The sequence below is a fragment of the Triturus cristatus genome, chromosome 3_1 (assembly GCF_964204655.1).
Source record: "Triturus cristatus chromosome 3_1, aTriCri1.1, whole genome shotgun sequence".
NCBI lineage: Eukaryota > Metazoa > Chordata > Amphibia > Caudata > Salamandridae > Triturus > Triturus cristatus.
In genome coordinates, this window is record NC_140583.1 from 643,063,212 (window position 1) to 643,083,618 (window position 20,407).

At 39.0% G+C, this 20,407-nt stretch overlaps 1 protein-coding gene across 1 annotated transcript in view; it reads left to right on the top strand.

Annotated features, from left to right (window-relative positions):
* DENND4A (DENN domain containing 4A) overlaps positions 1 to 13,087 on the top strand; it is an 811,018-nt gene extending 797,931 nt beyond the window's left edge. Inside the window, exons 36-38 of the mRNA XM_085644632.1 lie at positions 5,941 to 6,103; positions 10,719 to 10,783; positions 12,124 to 13,087. Of these exons, the coding sequence (XP_085500758.1) occupies positions 5,941 to 6,103; positions 10,719 to 10,783; positions 12,124 to 12,260 (365 nt within the window). The 3' untranslated portion in view covers positions 12,261 to 13,087. The remainder of the gene's footprint in view (positions 1 to 5,940; positions 6,104 to 10,718; positions 10,784 to 12,123) is intronic.
* Positions 13,088 to 20,407: the final 7,320 nt, after the last annotated feature.

Sequence of the window (20,407 nt, forward strand, 5' to 3'; positions counted from 1 at the left end):
CATACATTACATATCATAAAATCTTTTTGGAGAACATCTATCACGAAGCGAATTTTTAACTCTTGAAGCCACAGAATCGTTGGGAAGTACTGTGGAATAACCTTCGTTCTGTTTGGGCATGTTGGAGCATTTAGCAACACGTTTAACATTCCAAAACCTACCATCTTGGGTCAAAACACTGTTGTCAAACACTTTCACCAATTTCATGGGCTTACCAAAACTATCAGAACACTTCGTGTTGAGACCAGGTTTCTTTATTCTAACCCAATCACCTCTGTTGAAATTATGAGACTTAGTTTTCCACTTGTTGTCATACCAGGTTTTGGTTTTTATTTGTTTCAACCCAACTCTTTCTTTCACACCAATGACCATTGAGTCCGAAAATGCCTTGTGATTGCACTTCTCCTTAAACCACCATGGACAAATCCTAGAAGCAGGATCCCTGCCTTTTAAAAGCCTGAACGGACTGACTTCAGTAGTAGTATGAGGCGTAATACGGTATAACCATAATTTTTCTCTCACTAAATTTTTCCAATTTCCACCAGACTTAAGCCCATCTGAAACATATCCCTTTAACACTCTATTAAAACGCTCCACCAATCCATTCTCATGTGGTTCATATACCGAGACCGTATAATGTTTGATGTTGTGAACTTTTAAAAAATTCTCCATTTCATTTGAAGTAAGTTGCACTCCATTATCAGTTACTAGTGTGGCAGGACACCCCTCTCTAGAAAAAACCTCTTTAAAGAACTCAATAACCAAGGTGGTAGAGGCACCTGATGAAAACTTTACCTCAGGCCACTTGGAATGATAGTCTACCAACACAAACGCATAACGAGAATCATGTGGTAGACACATAAAGGGGCCAGATATGTCAAAAGCCACTTTCTTCCACGGTTCAGTGGGCCATTCCGAACTTTTCAATGGGGGTATATTGATCTTCAACATTTTTTCACTTCCCATACATACTCCACATTCTCTGACCATGCGATCAACCATACGGTCTAACCCGGGCCACCAAAAATAATTTCTAATCAATCGCTTCATGGCTGACATTCCGGGATGAGATTTATGCGCCAAATCCAAAATGATTTTTTGCATACCAAACGGGGGCACACACTTCCCGTCTTTGAACATGATATCACCTTCTAAGCTCTAACACATCAGATACATTATACATTGGAATTAATTCTTCTTGCATACTTTTTTTTTCCGGCCATCCTTCCAAAATGTAGCCTTTGACCATCTGCCAAGTGAGATCTTGTTTTTCACACAACACCCACGTCTCTTCAGAAATGTCACCAAAAGAACCTGCCACCACATCCTGAATCGTTGTGATAATTTCAGAATCATCACCCTCGCTATTGTACTTAACCTGACAAGGAAGCCTGGACATGAAATCTGCCACAACATTTTTCTTTCCAGGGACAAATTCAGGACTGAAACAGTATTCCTGCAACCTTGAAGTAAGTCCAGCAATGCGAGCTGTGGAATTCCACCCACCGCCAGGCGACAGTATGTTTACTAAAGGCTTGTGATCAGTTCTTAACACAAATTTACTTCCCCAAATGTAATTTCGGTAATGCTCAATAGCCCAGACACACGCTAACAATTCCTTCTCAATAACCGCATATTTGCGTTCAGTATCATTTAGGGTGCGGGAGGCAAAACATACATTCCATTCATCCTTTCCACATCTTTGTGATAGAACTCCTCCAATCCCATACAAACTTGCATCAACCGTAATAATACATTCTTTATTCATGCAAAAAGGTTTGAGTGTGGGAGCTTTTAGGATCTCAGATTTGATGAGTTCAAATGTTTGTTGCTGCTCCAATCCCCATTCAAACACAGTTTTAAGCCTCAATAATTTTCTTAAAGGTTCCATTTTAGAAGCAAAATTGTCAACAAATTTACTATAATATTCACACATGCCGGTGAAAGATAGTAATTGTTCTTTTGTGGTAGGTGGAGGGGCATTGACAATACCATCCACATTAGACTTCTTGGGTACCACACCCTCACTGGATAAAGTGTGGCCCAAGTATTCTACTGATGATTTGAACATTTTACATTTGTTTGCTTTGAGGGTTAAACCACTACTTTTTAACCTCTCACAAACTTCACTTAAGTGTCTGAAATGTTCATCTTCATTTTTAGAAAATACCAATATGTCGTCTTGAAAACATTTTACATATTTATCCAGGTCTCTAAAAATGTTAAACATCACTTTTTGGAATACAGATGCCGTGGAAGCTAACCCAAATGGCATTCTGGTGAATTGATACAACCCTTGGGGAGTAATAAAAGCTGTGAGTGATTTTGAGTCTTCCGTGAGGGAAATTTGATGGTAGGCAGACCTGAGGTCTAAAGTTGAAAAAACTCTTGCGCCCTTCAACATTGAAACTACCTCATTTATGTTGGGAAGAGGATGACAATCTATGACAATTCCAGCATTTAATGCTCTGAGGTCGACACACATTCTCAACTTTTTATCTGGTTTTCTTACCAAAACAATGGGAGAAACCCATTCCGCTGAATCTATAGGTTCAATGATACCTTCTGACACTTAGTCACTTAACACATTTTTCAATTCCTCTCTAACATTAATAGGTATCCCTCTTAATTTTTGTTTAACAGGAGTGACATTTTTTTTTATTCTTATGTTGTGAGAAAACTCCTTTAATCTACCTAGGGTATCTGAAAATACATCAGCGAATTTATTTTTTAAAATGATTTCCTTTTCTTGCATAATAACCGTATAAATGTTATTCATATGTCTATCCTCGCCAAGTAACACCGGCTCAAGTGAACGAGGATTTAAAATGATACCTAACTTCCATTGGTCCCTCCATCCTAAAACATTAATACCTTTGACAGCGATGTATAATTTAACGTCTGCTTTCCTAGTCTTAAAAGAGAGATTCACATTGAAATACCCTAGCACATCTATTCTTGAACCATCATAGCTTCGTGCAGCTATGTCAGATGGCAGCATTTCAGATGTCGGTAACTCATTGTTAAATTTTTTTAGAAAATATTCATTTGAGATAATAGTCCAGGGGGATCCAGAATCAACCATTAGATCCAATAAAACACCAGAAATTTCAACTACACACATAGGGTTACATTTGCTGGCCTCAGTGTCACTTATGCTTGAAATATCTTCGTACATTGAGACAACAAATCCCTTGTTTAGTTCCGCACATCCACAAGAATTACATTTATGCAAGATGTCATCCGCTTCCAACACAGAAGATACTTTACCTTGTACAGGAACACTATTCTTTCTTATGTCTCTACATGCTGAAGCAAAATGGCCTATTCTCCCACAATTCCTACGTTCTTTATTAATTGCTGGACAACCTCCATAAGATGCTACGTGTAATTTACTACCACACCTGTAGCAGGTTCCTGTTTTCTCATATCTCTGAAATCTCTTTTGGTTATTATAATTGGGAGTGCGATGAGTGTTTGGTCCTTGAGAATTATATTCATTTTGTCTTGTCCTGGCATTTGGATGCCCACTTTGTTGTGCCTCTGAGCGCCTGACCACGCACACCTCATCAGTAACCTCTGTTGTATTGATGGTCGTATTCTTTATGGTGAGCATCCATTTCTCCGATTGTTCTAACGCTTTTGCTGTGGCAATTGCTTCCGCTAACTTAGGGTCACCAATCTCCCATAAACGTTCTTGAGTTTTCTTGTTCTTGACATGAACAATGATTTGATCTCTGATCATCTCGTCGGACATTGCACCGAAATTACAATGAATACTTAAAGCTCTCAAAGCGGTTAGAAAATCATCAAATGATTCACTTTCTTGTTGTTTTCTGGTGTAAAACTTGTACCTGTTCAACGCTATATTCGTGACCGGTTTAAATCTTTGTTCCATACGTAGCAACGCTTCTTTATACACATTAAATCCTTCAGCTTCTCCGACTAATGGTGGAAGTTGAGGTAATGCCCTGAACACCATCTGACCTTCTGAACCTAAACAATGTAAGAAAATACTTTTTTTCTTTCTGCTCCCATGCGTTCACCATCTATAGCTTTCATATAGTTTAGGAATTCTTCTTTCCATCGTGTCCATGGTATTGGTGGATCACCTTTGTTTTGTAGAAATTTATCAGGTGGATCGAACTGCATGTTTTTTTTTTTGTATGAACAGAGCACACAGATTGATAAACAGTAACAAACAATGAATATTCTGAATTAACCGTGACTCTGAGTGTTAATATATATATATATTTATTCTATATATATATATTAACAGAGTATGCTGATTTATATATTTGTAATGACAGAACTGCAAAACATTTGCACGAAATTCACAGTGAAGGAAAATACTTGAAAATCATGAGACTATTCTTTAAATAATGTAGACACTCGAATTTGCACTAAATTAATTCAAAATGTATGTATATATCCATATGTATTCCAATGGTACAGGCTTAACCCTTTGTGATATGATCCATGGTGGTGGTGTTCTTAGTCTTTTATATTTAATCACCATATGCTGAAGGATGCAAAGAAACTCTTACTTTGAAATTAATTCTTTCCTATTTGTGAGGAATCTGCTTTGCTGAAACGCTAGCTCTTTTCCATGCTCTCGACGAGTCTCCGGCTAACGTTGCTATGGGAACTGGCTAGAAACTGACAATCAGGAAATTAATACTGTGACGCAGAGCGTTTGCGTGCACAGCGCGTCACGGCCTTACGTAGCGGAACGGCTACGTGGAACTAAAGGATTCTGACCGAGAATTCAGCTGGGCTTTTCCGTACGAACGAATCCTCTAATAATGACCCTGGCCACACGCGCGAACAAACGAACACGTCATCCAGGTATTTAGATTTTTTAAAAAATGCTCGCTCTGTCATTATGTTCAAACTCTTAAAATAGATGAAATTCAATTTGTTTTGCTGTAGATGTCCTTAAAACTTCAGCCTTTCACAAAAATGACGCCCATCCGCAGCGCTACGTTAATGAATGACGCTACAAAATCCGTTTTGCATGCACAGTCACACGAAGTTCAAAAACGCGGGAACTTACATTTTAAGTAGTTTATGCGTGTTAATTCATAAACTCACGATGCTGTCCTTCAGCAGAACTCCTGTTTCCCTGGATGTGAAGAGTTTGTAAGCAATTTATAGCAGGAACACCAGAGATGGATCCATTTTAGTTATTAATTGGTAGAACACACAACATCTGTGCTGCAGAGTAATTGGTTGGTAAGGTGTTCTCCATCCCATCCAGATCGTCGCCAATGTTGAAAATACTTCCAGATATCCAGTTGAATTCCAAGTAGTTTATTATGAGCAGCACAGCAACCAGCAATACAAGCGGTCAGTACAGCAGGCCAGATGCAACTGCCCTTCAACCATTGATCACATCCTCAATGTTCCAAAGTGGAACAAGAATGTTATTTGTAAGATGCCCTGGTGCACATGCTTAACCTGGAATAAATAAATAAGCCTTGCAAATGCAAATACAACATAGTGACTGATCATTGCGATGTAGATGCATTTCCTGGATTTAAGGTATGTCAAAATAACTCCAGATTTTTAACCCCTGTGTAAGGGCTGAGGTCCTCGACTTTTAGTGATACTTTTTAAGCATAGCAGTTCATCACGTAACACATCCATCTAAGTACCAAGCATCAAATTGGGAATGTATAAAAAAACAATTTTTAAAAGAACTGACAGCTGCGAGTCAACAACAAAGTACCCTTCCGCTTGATGGGATGATTCAACTGAAATGTTCAATGCAGCAGTAGCGTCCACTCTGGTAGCATTGCATAGAGGTGGGATTTCTTGGCAACCGCAGCTGGAGGTGATGTCTAGCTGCATATGTTATGTGTGTGCTACTGATCGAGTTGTCTTCCAATTCTATTTTGTTTCTTTGCATTTCAAATATATCTCTTTTTTATGTTGCAGCCCCAAAGTACCCCCTTGTTCATTTTCCTCAAAGAGAGGAAGAAGCCTTCAACCAGGGCCTTTTGAAGAATATGGTGAACAGCATACAGATGAATGATGTGCATCAGCCCATGACTCAGATGTTAGAGATTCTCAGCAAATCCCCAAATTTAAAACGGCAGAGGTAAAGCAGAACTTTGCATACAAGACAGTTTGTTAGCAGCTTACTATGGTCAGTACCTTCTATGGTTGTAATGTTACAGAGGTGCGCTAGAAAAGACGTTGCATTACAGCTTGCCTTGTTGATGTCAAACAAGATATGACCTCTTATCTGATCTTGGTAGGTAACAGCAATTATTTGGAATGGGTGTTTGGCTTAAATCTGGTGTGTTGCAATACTGGTGTCCAAAAGTTTGATAAATCTCTTATTGAACGTAGTAGCTTCCTGCAAGCTGTGTTTGTCATGTGCTCGAACGCTGGTGAAAGGCCTAGCCTATCTTTGACAAAAGAACTTCTTGTGAAGAGACAGAACAGTAGCAATGGGACAACATCGGCATGGGCCTCTACTCCATTCTAAATGGAAGATAAAAAAGAGGGGATTAAAGCGTGTTGTGTGATGTCAAAATTATGTATAGTTATTGGTTTCTGGTTGATAGGTGGTGAGGTGAGCTTTCTTTCCATTAGAGAAATCAAGAGAAGCGAGAAGGTCTTCTATAGAATACTAACTGGAAGTTTTAAAATCACTAAGAAAACAGAACCATCACTCCTGGCCCCAGAATACTATTTCCAAAGTATTTGTGATCCTGTGAATACTGAGAAGAGTAACAATTATCATTCAGTACGTAAATGCTGAAAGCACTGGTTTATTTTTGTCTTCACCTCAGCAAAGGGGCATGTAAATACTTTAAAGTTTGAACATTCCAAAACATGTAAGTAGGGTGAGACATTTTAATCATTACCAAATTTAAAATGTGAATAGCATTGAAAAAGGTTAACAATACAGTTTTGAGTTCATGAGGCCCTTGAATTGACTGTGGTTGTGCTATCAACCACCCTTATATCTGAAGTAGGCGACATACAAGGAAAAGACACAATAGGATGTATACAGGCAAGCATGGGCATAGCCCTAGAGACTCAGAACGTGACAACTCGATCGTCCCCTATACAAACTAGGCTTATTAATCCGGTAGGGGGAGAATGGGCAGAGAAGGAGTACGGCCACTGACAGGCAAGAAAAATGCCAGTTTCTATTTTGGAACATGGCTGGCCTAAAAAGTAAGATTCCCATCAATATATGGGTGGATTTTGTGTGCAAATTTGTGATTATAAGCCTTCAAGAAACCTGGGTAGTGGAACCAATACACATAAATGGGTATAAACCATTTCACACCCCAACAATAAGATCACACTATGTTAGAGCAAAAGGGGGGCCATCTACCTATATTTCTAATAAACTAAACCTGAGAAAAGTTGAATTTACTGTATCTAATAGGTACTTTCAACTCATAAACAAACAAGCTGATCTGGATTTGCGTGTGGCTTTAATACATTTTTACAACAATATCCCATCAGATTTGCTTTAGGGTACTTTGCACAAACTAACTGGCATGCTGAATAAGTTATTATTCCATTCAAATAATGAAGTAATTGTTATATGGGGCAGTGACTTTAACTCCCCGATCTGTCAAAGGGACGCTAAAGGGGCATGTGGATTAATACTTGAAAAAGATATCAACCTCCCTCACTTCCCACATACACCTTTTTGGGAGCTCCTAAATGAGATTATGTTCTCACATGACATGGGCTTTGCAAACAACCTATGCTCACCGATGGTCCCTTTTTCCCCAACGTTTGATGGACGAGGTTCTTTTTCTATTATTGATTTTATAATGATAACATGTAGGCATACCACACGTGTTAGAGCATTCAACACCCATGACATTGCTTTAAGTGATCACTACCCGCAAGGCATTGATATCTTATTGTGTAAACAAGATTTTCATATGAAGGGCCCTCCTAATCAGCTGTTGAGTAACATCACATTAAATCGGCAGAATGGGTATGCACTAAAATGGGAGAAACTGGACCCAGAGGTCTTTGTTACAACTATTGTCTCAAAATGCAAAAACATGTTCTATTCCGGTTTAGATGAGAAATCCTCACATCAGGAAATTATCAAGAGCTTTTTAAATATTGCTGCTCATATTAAAGATAACCTATATGTAAAAACAAGAGGGAAGAATCCACGCAATGCAGGATGGTTCGACTCCCATTGCACTAAAGCTTAAGCATGCTCTGAATACGGGGGTCAGGAACCTGGACCACATTAGGGAAACTAGAAGGAACTATAGGAAGGTCTTAAATGCCACGAAAAATTCCCTGAAAGAGGAAGCCTGGAACGCTTTGCACGAGGCATCAACAAACCGAGACCCTACAGCCTTTTGGAAAGCACTTAATGCCCCTTTTTTGGTTGAGAGCAATAAAGCAAGCATAGAAATTGCTATAACAGAAGTGGAGTGGATTTCACATTATTCTAACCTATACAATAATATAACTAAAGACGAACAAGAAATTCAAGTAACTGGGGTTGACTTTGAGTCTCCCCCTCCATTTTTAAAGATACCTTTGGCCTTTACCTTGAGCGAGGTCAAGAACGCCATAAGCGCAAGTGTGGGTGGTAAGGCGCCGGGGCCGGATGGTATCCCAGTGGACTTATTTAAGGCAAATTTGGCCCTATGGGCTCCAATCTTAACGCAAGTTTTTAATGCGTGTTGCTCACAGGGACTTTTAATGACCTGGTATGACTCTATAATTGTACCTATTTTTAAAAAGGGTGATAGTTCGAGCCCCGCCTGCAATCGCCCAATTTCATTATTCGATTCTACTGTGAACATCTTGGGGCGGGTGATATTAGAGAGATTGCAGGCCTGGGCGGACGACCACAGCATCATAAGTGACTTACAATATGGGTTCCGCAAGGGTTTGGGCACTATTGATCAGGGACTAAATTTATACATTTTATTGGAAAAATACACAAAAGCTAAAGGAGAAAGACTGTTCTTAACCTTCGTTGACCTAACGGCCGCTTTTGACTGTGTTGCCCACGAAAAGTTATGGTCAATCTTAGGGCCGCAGGGGACAGACCCTGTTTTAATCTCATTCTTAAGGCAGCTTTATATGGGTGCTAGTGCTAGGGTGCGTTTTGGGCAGGACGCGGAATGTACGAAAAGTTTCAGAGTTAAGAAAGTAGTCAGGCAAGGCTGTGTCCTTGCTCCCTTCCTGTTCACTATGTATTTAAATAACCTAGAGGCTACCTTGGTAAAGGAGTGCAGGGATTTAGCATCCGCCGCCACCCGCCCTATCCCTGCGCTCCTTTACGCAGACGATGCAGTTCTCATGTCACGTACGCCTCTTGGCTTACAAAGGCTAGTCACCTCTTTTACAAACTTTGTCTCAATTGGGCCTTACCATTAATTGCTCAAAAACATTCGCTATTAACTGTGGTAACGGATCCAATAAAAACAGTAACCCTATTTTTATTAACAAAAAGGTAATTGAACGCACCAAAACATTTTCTTATCTAGGGATTTTATTCGAGCGATCAGGATCCTGGACTAGTGCAGTTAAATCCAGAAGGCTTCTCTTTTGTAAGTCTTTAATGGCTTTAGCTAATTGTAGCAGAAAATTAGGGAAACGCCCTCCAGGAGAATTACTGCACATATACAAGGCAAAATGTTTTACGGTCGCTACCTATGGGGCAGGAATTTGGGGTATCTCTAACGTCAACTCACTACAAACAGCAGAAAATATGTTTCTAAAATACCTTTTGTCTGTACCTGAAAGCACGTCTAACTTCATCTGTCATGCTGAACTTGGTTTACCCTATCTGGAGGACGTGATCAAGATCCAGCCCGTCCTCCTTTGGCATAGAGTTTGGACCACAGATGAGTCCGTTTTTTTGAATCGCCTTAGATCAAAAGACGCTATGGGGCTTGACGGTGTTAAAAGCATGGGTTGGCTAGTATACGTTAAATTATTCTTAAGCCAGTTCGGCCACCAGGAATACTATAATGATCCCTACACCTTATGCAACGTTTCTAGAAAGGATTTAAAAACTGGTTGCATGACATATTTGAGTGAAAAGAGTATTATGATTGAAATGGATAAACCCACGGTCCAATCACACCATCCTACCTTGGCCTTTGAGCATATCCAGCCATATATCCTGATGGTCCTTAGCGACTATGAAAGATTTTTGCTAACGCGCTTCAGGTTAAACATTATTTTCAGGTCATTGAGTTTTCCAGAACCGAATGATTGGTCGAGAACGTTAAGCAAATGCCCGTGCGATGATCTTTCCGCACAATCCTCCATACACAGTATGTTCTTTTGTAAATTTTATCTTGACCCTAGAAAAAGATGGATTGTACCAGTGCTTAAAAAACTAGGATTGAGGCAATGCCGCCCAGCATATTTGGTACTACAATTCCTGGACAGTGAATTTTTAATTGCCTCCATTATTGCCTTTTTAAAGACTGTTTTTAAATTGCGTAAATCAATTGTGACATGATCTGACCGTGTTATTAACTGTTTTCTTTTTATCATTTTTAAATTGTATAATTTATGAACTGTGCTTTTATGGAATGCTTTATCCAGTATCCAAATAAAGTAATTTGATTGATTGAGTAAGAGAATGCTAGAATCCAAGACTGTGTGCCGAGAATTGGTAATTTTGCAATCATTGTTTGATTATTATTTTTTTTTTAAAGAAGTAATCCATTTCTTTTTTCTTCACGCAGGAGCTTGTATAGAGAAATTTTGTTTCTGTCACTTGTTGCTCTTGGGAGAGAAAACATTGACATAGGTAATTCTGTTTTTGATGGTTCACCTCTGTCTGAGCATGCATGTTTACATGTAATGCATATTTGTGCCTCAGTGTATCACGCATGAGACGGTGACCAATGTGTTTCAGCTGTGTATTATTTCTGGGTATTAATCTCCAGCCGAGGCCTTCAGAACTTAGCACAGTACCCCAAATGTAGCTACTGGAACTGGACATCATAACCTAGGTGTGGCTTTCAGTGCCAGACCCAATACTTCCAGATACTGGCCCTAAAATATCCCCTTTTTGCAGGTTGCTGCTCACCTGTGCACCCCGTTATTCTGCTTGCTCTCTCCACCTCCTTTGTAGTGGCTGTTGCATTCTCCCCCTGTAATGCACATCCAGATGTCTGTGACCTGAGCAAATTATTGTACTTACCTGCATCGTAGACGCACAAAACTGTATGACCTCTGGCTTACCTTTCTGTATGTTTTCATGTGAATTGCTGTGCCTCGACCCATAGCATATAGCGCTTCCTTCTCACAAACTGCCTGCAATTTACTAATCTTCTAAGCTTCTTCTACTGTATCTCTTTGCCCCACCAATCATGTACATGAGCCAAAATACTCTTTACCCCCACCAATGTTGACATCCTCCTCCTCTGTGAGAGCTTCCTCTATACAGTCTGTTCACCCCACCAATAATTTGCTCAAAGTAACTTAAACTCCCCACTCCTGCTATTGATAAACTCTGACTCCCTCTTGTTCCACTACAAGCTGGGATAATGTGACAGGGTTGTCTTCTGAGAAATAACACCTAATTCACTAATCGAAAACCACTAAACAACCACTAACCTTAGGTTCTGGAGTAACGTGCTACTCACCATGAATTGATTTCATGCCTCGTCGGGGTTAATAAGCACTATATAAATGCAATTAGACTGCAATAAAATATGCCCCATTTCTCTCATTGTAAATAATGTTAATTCAGCATGCCTACCAGCACAAGTCTGCTATCTATTCATACCAAACAAATTACCCAAAAGGCTGCTGGGACATCTCTGCTTAAAACAGATCAAGGCAGTGCTTGCAACCTCCCTTCAACATAAATGTATCCTTATTATACATTGCTGATCTAGCAGCCATGTTTGGGAATTTCAGGTAGCAATGAGATTCGTTGACCAGATGCCTTATGAATGAGAAGTATACTGGAGAGGACACAGTCAGCGGGGTGAGCTAGAAAGAAAGAAGAGGTCCTGAAAAAGACACGAGGTCTATGTGTGATTGTACTTGTGTGGATGTGTTTGTCGCTCATGAAAGAGCTCGACTAGATTCTGGTCCCTAGGAAACATCAATGACTTTTGCTTTTTTCACCTTTTGCAGATGTTTTTGACAAAGAGTACAAATTGGCATATGACCGTCTCACATCGAATCAGGCGAAGTTTACACACAACTGTGACCGACCACCGAGCACTGGGGTCATGGAATGTCGAAAGACTTTTGTACAGCCGTACCTTTAAACTTCTTGATTTTAGGTTCTTATGTTGTATTGTGAACTTGCTTTAAAAAAGCACCTCTGCCTCATTGAGCTTTTCAATCTTCGGCTGGCGACTTCTCGTCGGATGCAATTCAAGGTTCTTGTTGTGGTTGGTGCTGAATATTTACACTTGAAATCATTCCCAGACCTCATCTAGTACTGTTATGTCCTGTGAAAAGTGAACTTTTTAAATGCTGCAAAATCAGCTTCGCTGTTACCATCGTTCAGCAGACTTTGATCGGTCAAGGCAAGAAGTTGTGATTCTTTAATGGCGAGACATGCAAATGAAAAACTGTAAAGCTGATGCCGTCAGATCGTACTGCGATTGCGAGCTGGTTGGAAAGTCTGGTGACTGAAGAAATCTAAGCAAAGCACTATGAATTTTTATCAGTTTACACATTTTAAATGAGAGGTAAAACCACTGCCAGGAGCAGGAAGAACTTTAAAACAAACATTGAACTAAAAGGCCCTTCTGTTCAGCACCTGAGAGAACATAAAGGGGTCAATGCCGAACCGTGATTCTGCCCTTAAAGATGATGGTCTGATTCCAATGCGACTTCCAAGAGGCTATACAAATAGTTTTTTTGCAGGAAAGACTTTTGAGCAAGAGACTATCAGAATGTATATATTTATTAAGGTTTGTGATTGATTTAGACTTTTAAGTACAATACAAATGAGTTTTGAGGGGGGCAATATTTGCATTGTAAACCATATTTGTACTACTTCAAACAGGCTTTTGCATGCCTGTCCAGTGCAGATCTTTCAACAAAAACTGTAAATTATCTCTGATGAAACTCATGTTGCTCAGTCATACATCTCCTTGAATGGTCTAGGTACTCTTGTTTCTGGTAGATGTAGGTTTGAAGCACCCATGATAAGCACCTCATCTCCAACGGCTAGCTAGCACACGTTCTGTGAGATCTTGGCCTGTATGTCTGGGGGGAAACCAAAGGCAAGTATCCAGCCCCCAGTCGTGGTCTGCTGTAGCTAGAAGTGTTGCAGGCAACATTTCTTTGAGCCTGAGGGAAAAAATCTATATTTATTCTTTCAGATTTGTTTTTAAACGGACAAGCATAATGAACAGAAAATGTACTGTGAGTAAAAAAAAAATCAAGTTGGTACCTTGTTGTTTGATAGCAATATATCATAAAAAAATGAGATATACCAGTGACACCCCGTTCCAAAATGGAGACATACATCCTGCAAGCAAAAGCAAAGAATCAGAGAGAACAGATTGCAAACAGAGAATTTAGAAGTGGATTCTTTAGAGGCCCTTCCTAGAAGGAGAGCTATATGATAAAACAAATTAAATCTGTATATATGTATTGAATACGGAGCAAGAGGGTGTTCTAAAATATCATTGTAAGTTTACAGAAGTTAAGTTGAAACACTAGTTGCACAGGCTATGAAATAGCTGTGCAGAATACAGATTCCAGAATCCAGTTAGAAGTGTTGAAGTTGATGTCCAGATCCCCATGGGGTGTGCAGCTGTGCAGAGATGTCTAATGGGTAGTTGTCCTGCCTTTCTCCCTCTATTTAATAAAAAATGGCAAATAAAAAGAGGCAGAGCATACACACCGGAGGCTGAATTCTACCATCTGGCGCATTTCACATTATCTCAAAATTGTGCAGCTGTTGGTGACAAAGCCACATTGGTCAGTAGATAACTATGAAAACTAGTTTGCTTGTAGAAATGCTCATTTTCACACTAGAAGAACCAGGCAAAACAGGACATTGCTTATCATTGCTGACTATGCTTTCTTTGTTTAATGTACTGGTTAAGTGGTGTTTAAATGTCATCTGTTATGTGCTTGCTCAAACTCCATCCTGTAATAATGTGGCAAGATTACTCAGCACAATTACCAATCCCTGTATGATTCCCTGGGAACTCCTCAGTGCTGCTCTTCCATCAACTCGAGTTAATGGTTTAGCTCCTTGGCCTTCTACCCAAGCAGCTCATTGTGTCTCAGTAAGATCAAAGTGCAGGTCCATGTCTATAGAAAGGCAATAAATGTCATATGTGAGATGTACTTTGCTAACTACCAAGGACATCGAGGGTGTTTTATATATGATCCTGCTATAGGCGTGTGTGTCCCATTACCTATCCACAAATAGACAGATGCTCAACCCATCCACTTTTGAATCAGTCTAGTCTCAAATACAGTCAACATTTTTGGAGCACTCGAAGTGTCCAAAGCAGTGAGATTTGAGGATTCATGTTCAAAATCTAATATTTCAACATGTGAGGCAACTGAGACTGGTCCAGCATGACAGTGCTTCCAGGTGTGAGACTGTCAACAATTGTAGGCAACTTGAAAATGCACAGTGTTGAAATTGCCATTGAAACGTTCCTCGTAAGTGCTTGGATTTTCTTTTGCTATTACTCTGCACTTTAAAAGGTTGGAATTATTTATCACATCAAGAGTAGGCTCAACTCTTGTCAGCTCTCTGTTTCTACCTTAAGGGTACCTTCTTTCACAGCCCAACGTCTGTCAGTTGGCATGTCTGACCCCTACTCAGTTCGTCAGAGTGTTTGAGCTCTGTGTAGATTTCACTTTTAACCTCCTCCCTCACAAAGCACTTGAAATATAATCCTGTAGCATACTCCTATATGGTACTGCGTTACTATACCAACCTTGATGCACTTTCTGCTCGCTGTTTAAACCCCACTATTCCTTCTACTGCATTACGTTTGTCCGGCTTTACACTGATTGCGTTATGAACCTACGTGCAGTGGATACACCCTGTGTTAAACATGTCCTAGCTACTTGGTATATTCTTAATTAAACCCTTTACTAAATAATGCTCAACAATTCATTTTGGTGACATTTGGTTAATGATTAACGCCTGGTTAGGAATCGAGTCGCTTACATGTTAAGTGTACTACTAGACAGTAACTGTGAACCGAGTTGTACATGGAAGGTCCCTTGAATTTGAAAAAGGTAACATAATCTATGTCCTGCCTCAACATCTGCTAGTTTCAGCAAAAAATGTGGTCCGAAGTTATATTTAAATTCTAAAAAACATGGCAGAATTGATGGAGGCTTTTTCTAGGTTGCCACAACCGGAGGGCTCTGAGCTCTAGAAATCAATATAAATAACAGGCTCATGTGACCATACTGTTGCCATGAGCAGTGAATGACTAAAACAGTGCCTCAAAATTGTGCTTTGTACATTGAAACCATATTGTTCTTTGTTATCTGTGATAAACGATGCCCTCACTCTGGATGACGTGGTGTCTTTTAACTGTTGTAGTGAAGGTTTAACATGCTGTTTATGCAGGCTGAATCTGTTTGCACTCAAAAAACTAGACACACCATTTAAATATATCCATTGAAGCAGGTAATTCCTGCTGTCGGATCATTTGTGGCACACTCACCAATTAGGACTTGATTCTCCTCTTATCCGTTTGAGTAACCCCACATCTCTGTTTTCACAGCACACATAGAGGATAGGGTCTACAGACCTTGTGTACTGGAGCTGGATAGAAATTGCTTTGGATTTTAAAGATTTGCAAGAAAATCTCAGTACCATTATTGGCCATGTGTAGGGCTAGTGGTGGCCATTTTTGGAAAGGTTCCCTTTTTACAGTGTAAAAAACGAGTATGGGAAGGTTTGAGTCTGATATGACTTTGAGTCCGCTAATAAGATGAAAAAGTCATAGGTGACGGCTTGGATTAACCACAGCTCGTGAGTCTTCCTGCGTCCATCAAGTGAGGCGATGAAGGGGGAGGTGGAGCTTTCTCTGGAGTCACTGCCGATGGTGGCAATGCACTAGATGACATGGCAAGCGCACAAATGTAAATATTCGTATTCAGTTAACGAGTATGGGAGAACATTCTTTAATAACGCAGCCTAGGACAGCAATTCACATAAATACTAGTTATCAGATTGTACTACTTAAAATATGTACAGTCTTTTTTTTTTTTAAACTTTTTTTAAACTTCATTGTAAATAAGTGTCTCCTAGTGTATAGAGAAAATTGGCAATGCTTCTTTTAAGCTGTCCTTTGGAAATACTGGGGTTGAATCTGTCTCGTTTGGCTCCACATAGTAAAATGTGCTTGCCAATACTATTGTGAGGTCACTCCCATGCTAAGCTCTGGCAGGTAAGGCATAGTGTGAAAGACATTGGTAGACTGATAAGACATGCTTGTTATGGTCGAAGCACAGGTAGTCCACGACTGACACTATTCTGATCTCGCACGCACGAAGCCTATTAGTTAGCTGGTGCTCGTGCACTTCTAGTAGCCTTTTAGAAGTGGTTGCTGGCTGGGCAACCGCCTGTTTAGCCAATAGGCACTGTGTGAATGACCACTCCTAGTATGTCAAATGGGGATCTTTTGGTACAGAAAAGTCACGGAGTTCACTGAGTGAATTTCTTTTAAATCAGCTTGTTGGGCACTTTGCAATTGAAGATGTCAGAAGTTCAGTTAAATATGTAATGGGATTGTCCAGGGACTGTGGAGTGAGTTACAGCGAAGCGTGTAACTTCTATGGTAGAAATATTCTGCTCCAGTATGATGAGAAGTCCATGCTGCAGTGATGTTGGCTAGTGCAGCTTTTGACCCATTCTCTGATGCAGCATCCCCTGGGTTTCCCTTGTGACACTGCTAGTTTCCCTCACATGCACGGAAGATGACATTCCTATGCTAAGCTGGACTCTTGATTGTTTGGCTTCTTTGTGTTTATGGTCAATTTGATATAGGTTTTTGGACTTTTACCAAGACCATTCCTTTTGCCCTTCATTTTATCGACAGTGTGACTTCCAGTACTGTTGATGTTATCACATTAAAACTTCATAATTTAGTAGCTCTTACTGTCAGTCCACAATGAGTGTATATTTGTATAACTACTTGTTTATTTACTATCTGTCATCCTATGTGTTTGTGTATAATCTCTCTCTCTGTCTCTCTCTCTCTATATATATATATATTTTTTTTTTTTTTTAAACATGTTTTACTGCTTTTTCTGCAAACAATGCAGTGATCTAAAACATATATATTTCACGGGGGACAGTGGAATATGCAAAATATTTCAAAGATCCCTGTGAAATACGGATTTCATATTTATAGCCACCAAACCACGCTGCAGTGTTTTACCATTGTCAGGGCTACTAGGATTATATGGCATGGTTCACCAAATCATGAAGCAAGGTTATCTAAATTACGTGGCAAAACTGCTAATTATGTGGCAAATTCTGTGGCAGTATTATTTTCATGTTAAAGCTAGAAGCATATATTTGTAAAATAAGCAAATTATGTGACAAATGCAGTAAAACCATAATCTTATGGTAAATACTGAAGTATAGAATCACACAAATCCATTTCCCTTACCATTGCTTTATCAACTGTTTGTTCATGAAGAGTAAACCTGAACATATTAATTCCAACCAGTACCTATTGTTAACTACACTTTTAAGAACACTTGTCCTTCTTCTAGCTACCTACTGCAAAATAAACACTTACAAAATATAACCAGTAGCTGTGTAGTATGGTCCAATATTGCCCGCTCGTTGTTCTGGAGACATTTGCAAACCACTTGGCCTTCAGCCTCGCGGATTATGATCTCACCAGAACCCCTTAATAGCAATATTGGACCATATTACACTCTTACCCATTTTCTATCTCCCCCCTTGAGATTGTTTGGTTAATGGTACCCTATATGTACTTGTGATGTGTTCTATTTCTTCACAGGCCACACAAGCTAGCTTGGAAGCTTACACAAATAGTTTTTCTTTATTTACACATATTTTCTTGCCATATTTTGAGGGTGGTTTGTGGTGACAACTAAGGCGGTCGAAGGATTCATGATGTCGCTTTCACTTCCCTGTCCATTTTGGTGAATCAACCTTCATATCCATGCCAGAGCTAGAAGCATAAATATATAGGCATTTATTTGTATGAATAATGGATTGTGTTGTCATCCCTTCTATGAACAACTGGAAATGGCTATGTTCTGAAGCAATGCAAGGAGAGAAAAGTAACAACCACTTGCACCTTTATATTTAGACATCTAGCCCCACCCCTTCTATTACCAGTTTCAAAGATTTCCCTTTATTAGTTCAGAAGGCACACCAGAACAGTCATAAATCAGGGCTTTAAAAACTGGGGACTGTACTCCTCTATGTTTCTGCATACATTTGGGTGTGATTTCTGACTTATTGGTAACTGATTAAGAATCCCAGGGATATCCCTGAAATTCTGTGGCTGCCAGAAGTAGATTTTCAGCAGTATACATATTTATTTGAGCAGAATGTCCAGTAGATGGAAAATCCACATAAGCAATTCATGTCAAAATGTTAATTTGCACACTTTATTTTTGTATTTTGTTTCTCCACAGGTAAAATATTTTTCCTTTGAAGAAACCCATTCCCTTACACCATCACCACATTTAGTCCTCCCTTTTTCTAGCTACTTTTAATTGAGTACTAGGGTGAGGAATGATTGATAAAATGTTTGGGGAATATCCTCAAATTTAAAGGTTTGTAGGTACTTGCATCATTTTACATACCACCTCACTTAAGTTCCCTTCCTTTTATTGTCTCCAGTGTTAACCCAGACAGTAGAAAATCTACAGTACTTGCAGATTTTCAAGCCATTGTAAATCAATCTTTCACTCCATAAATTTCAATAATGCATATTCTGTTATGAAGGTGTGTAATATGTTTACGCAGATAAGTTGCACCACATTTGCCAAAATGTTTGACAAATTAGGCTTTGTGTTTGGTTGAAATTCAAGCAAATGTTTTCACATATATTGGATAACCTTGCAATGCAAAAAACAGTGTCAGAAATAGGAAAGGACTGTTACAAACATATATTTAAACCTTGCTTCATTTGTTAAACAATGAAGAACGGTCAAGAACACTGATGAGTTAAAAGCTATGTCAGAAAGTACACTTTAGTATAAATTCAGTAATATATGAAACCAGGACAGTGTTTGTAAAAGCCTAAGCACATGATCAATTCAAATGAGTGGCATCGAACAAGTAATGAATATGTAGTTGTTGTATTTTCCATTGTATATTTTACTTTTCCAAACTAAGCAAACCTTACCGTCAAAATTCATTATCCTCAAATTAAATATTTTCGCAAGTGTACTCTTGCTAATTGAAAAATATATATTTATCATATATTTTTATTTTTCTGTAAAATCAATTCTGTAGAGGGCTAATGTTTTGCTTTTGAAAACGCATTAAGTTGTAACGAATACACTGTAATATTGGTAAGCAGACATTGCACACAAAAAAAATGTATCAAACCACTGAAATATGTTAATAGTGTTCCTTGACAATACATATATTTTCATCAATACAATTCTTAGTGACGTTTTAATTACTTATCCGTAGAATTCCTGCTCTCTGTTCAGCAATCTAAAAAGGCCTTTGTAAATTACTTCACGGGCCGCTTGTAATTCATAAACACTTAACTGTTTTGACCTTGAAAGTGCATACCTCCGACCATCCCATAATAATTCTTTCTACTTGCTTTGTGCCAATATAAACTTCCTTCAAATGTTGATTGATTGCATTAAATATTTATTTATATTGTCACATGCAGAGCAAGACATTAAAGTATAGGAGTTTCAGGTGCCTGTTAATTTTAGTGTCTGGTTCTGCAGTGCATGTAGCAGATATCTGGTGAATTTCAACTCTGCACATGTATTAGTGCCTAAAACTGTTTTCCCCCTGAAACTCATAAGTGTAACACAAAGGCAGCAGCTTAATACATATACGTCTATGGCCTGATATTGTGATTGGTGTTGGTCTTTTTTTGGTTTAAAAAAAAATAAATATGAGAATGTTACTTAATTGGATTTGGATAATAAACAATGGCCATTTCTTTAGTTTCAACACTTCACATTATTTAGTGTGTGCTCGGTAGGTCAAGTGGACCTTACAATAGATTTCCATATGCTATATGCACAAGGGGTCCTGCAACTCAACGTGCTATGTCATTCCCTATGTTTTCCTGCCAGTTAATTCTTTTATTATCAGTGTGTCCTAATTTTGCTTGTGCAAGAACAAATGTAATAGCCAAACGATAACCAGTACCGTTTTTTAAAAATGTGTCTACTCACATAATCGTTTATACTTGTTGCAGTGCATAAATCACCCTAATCTGATTCG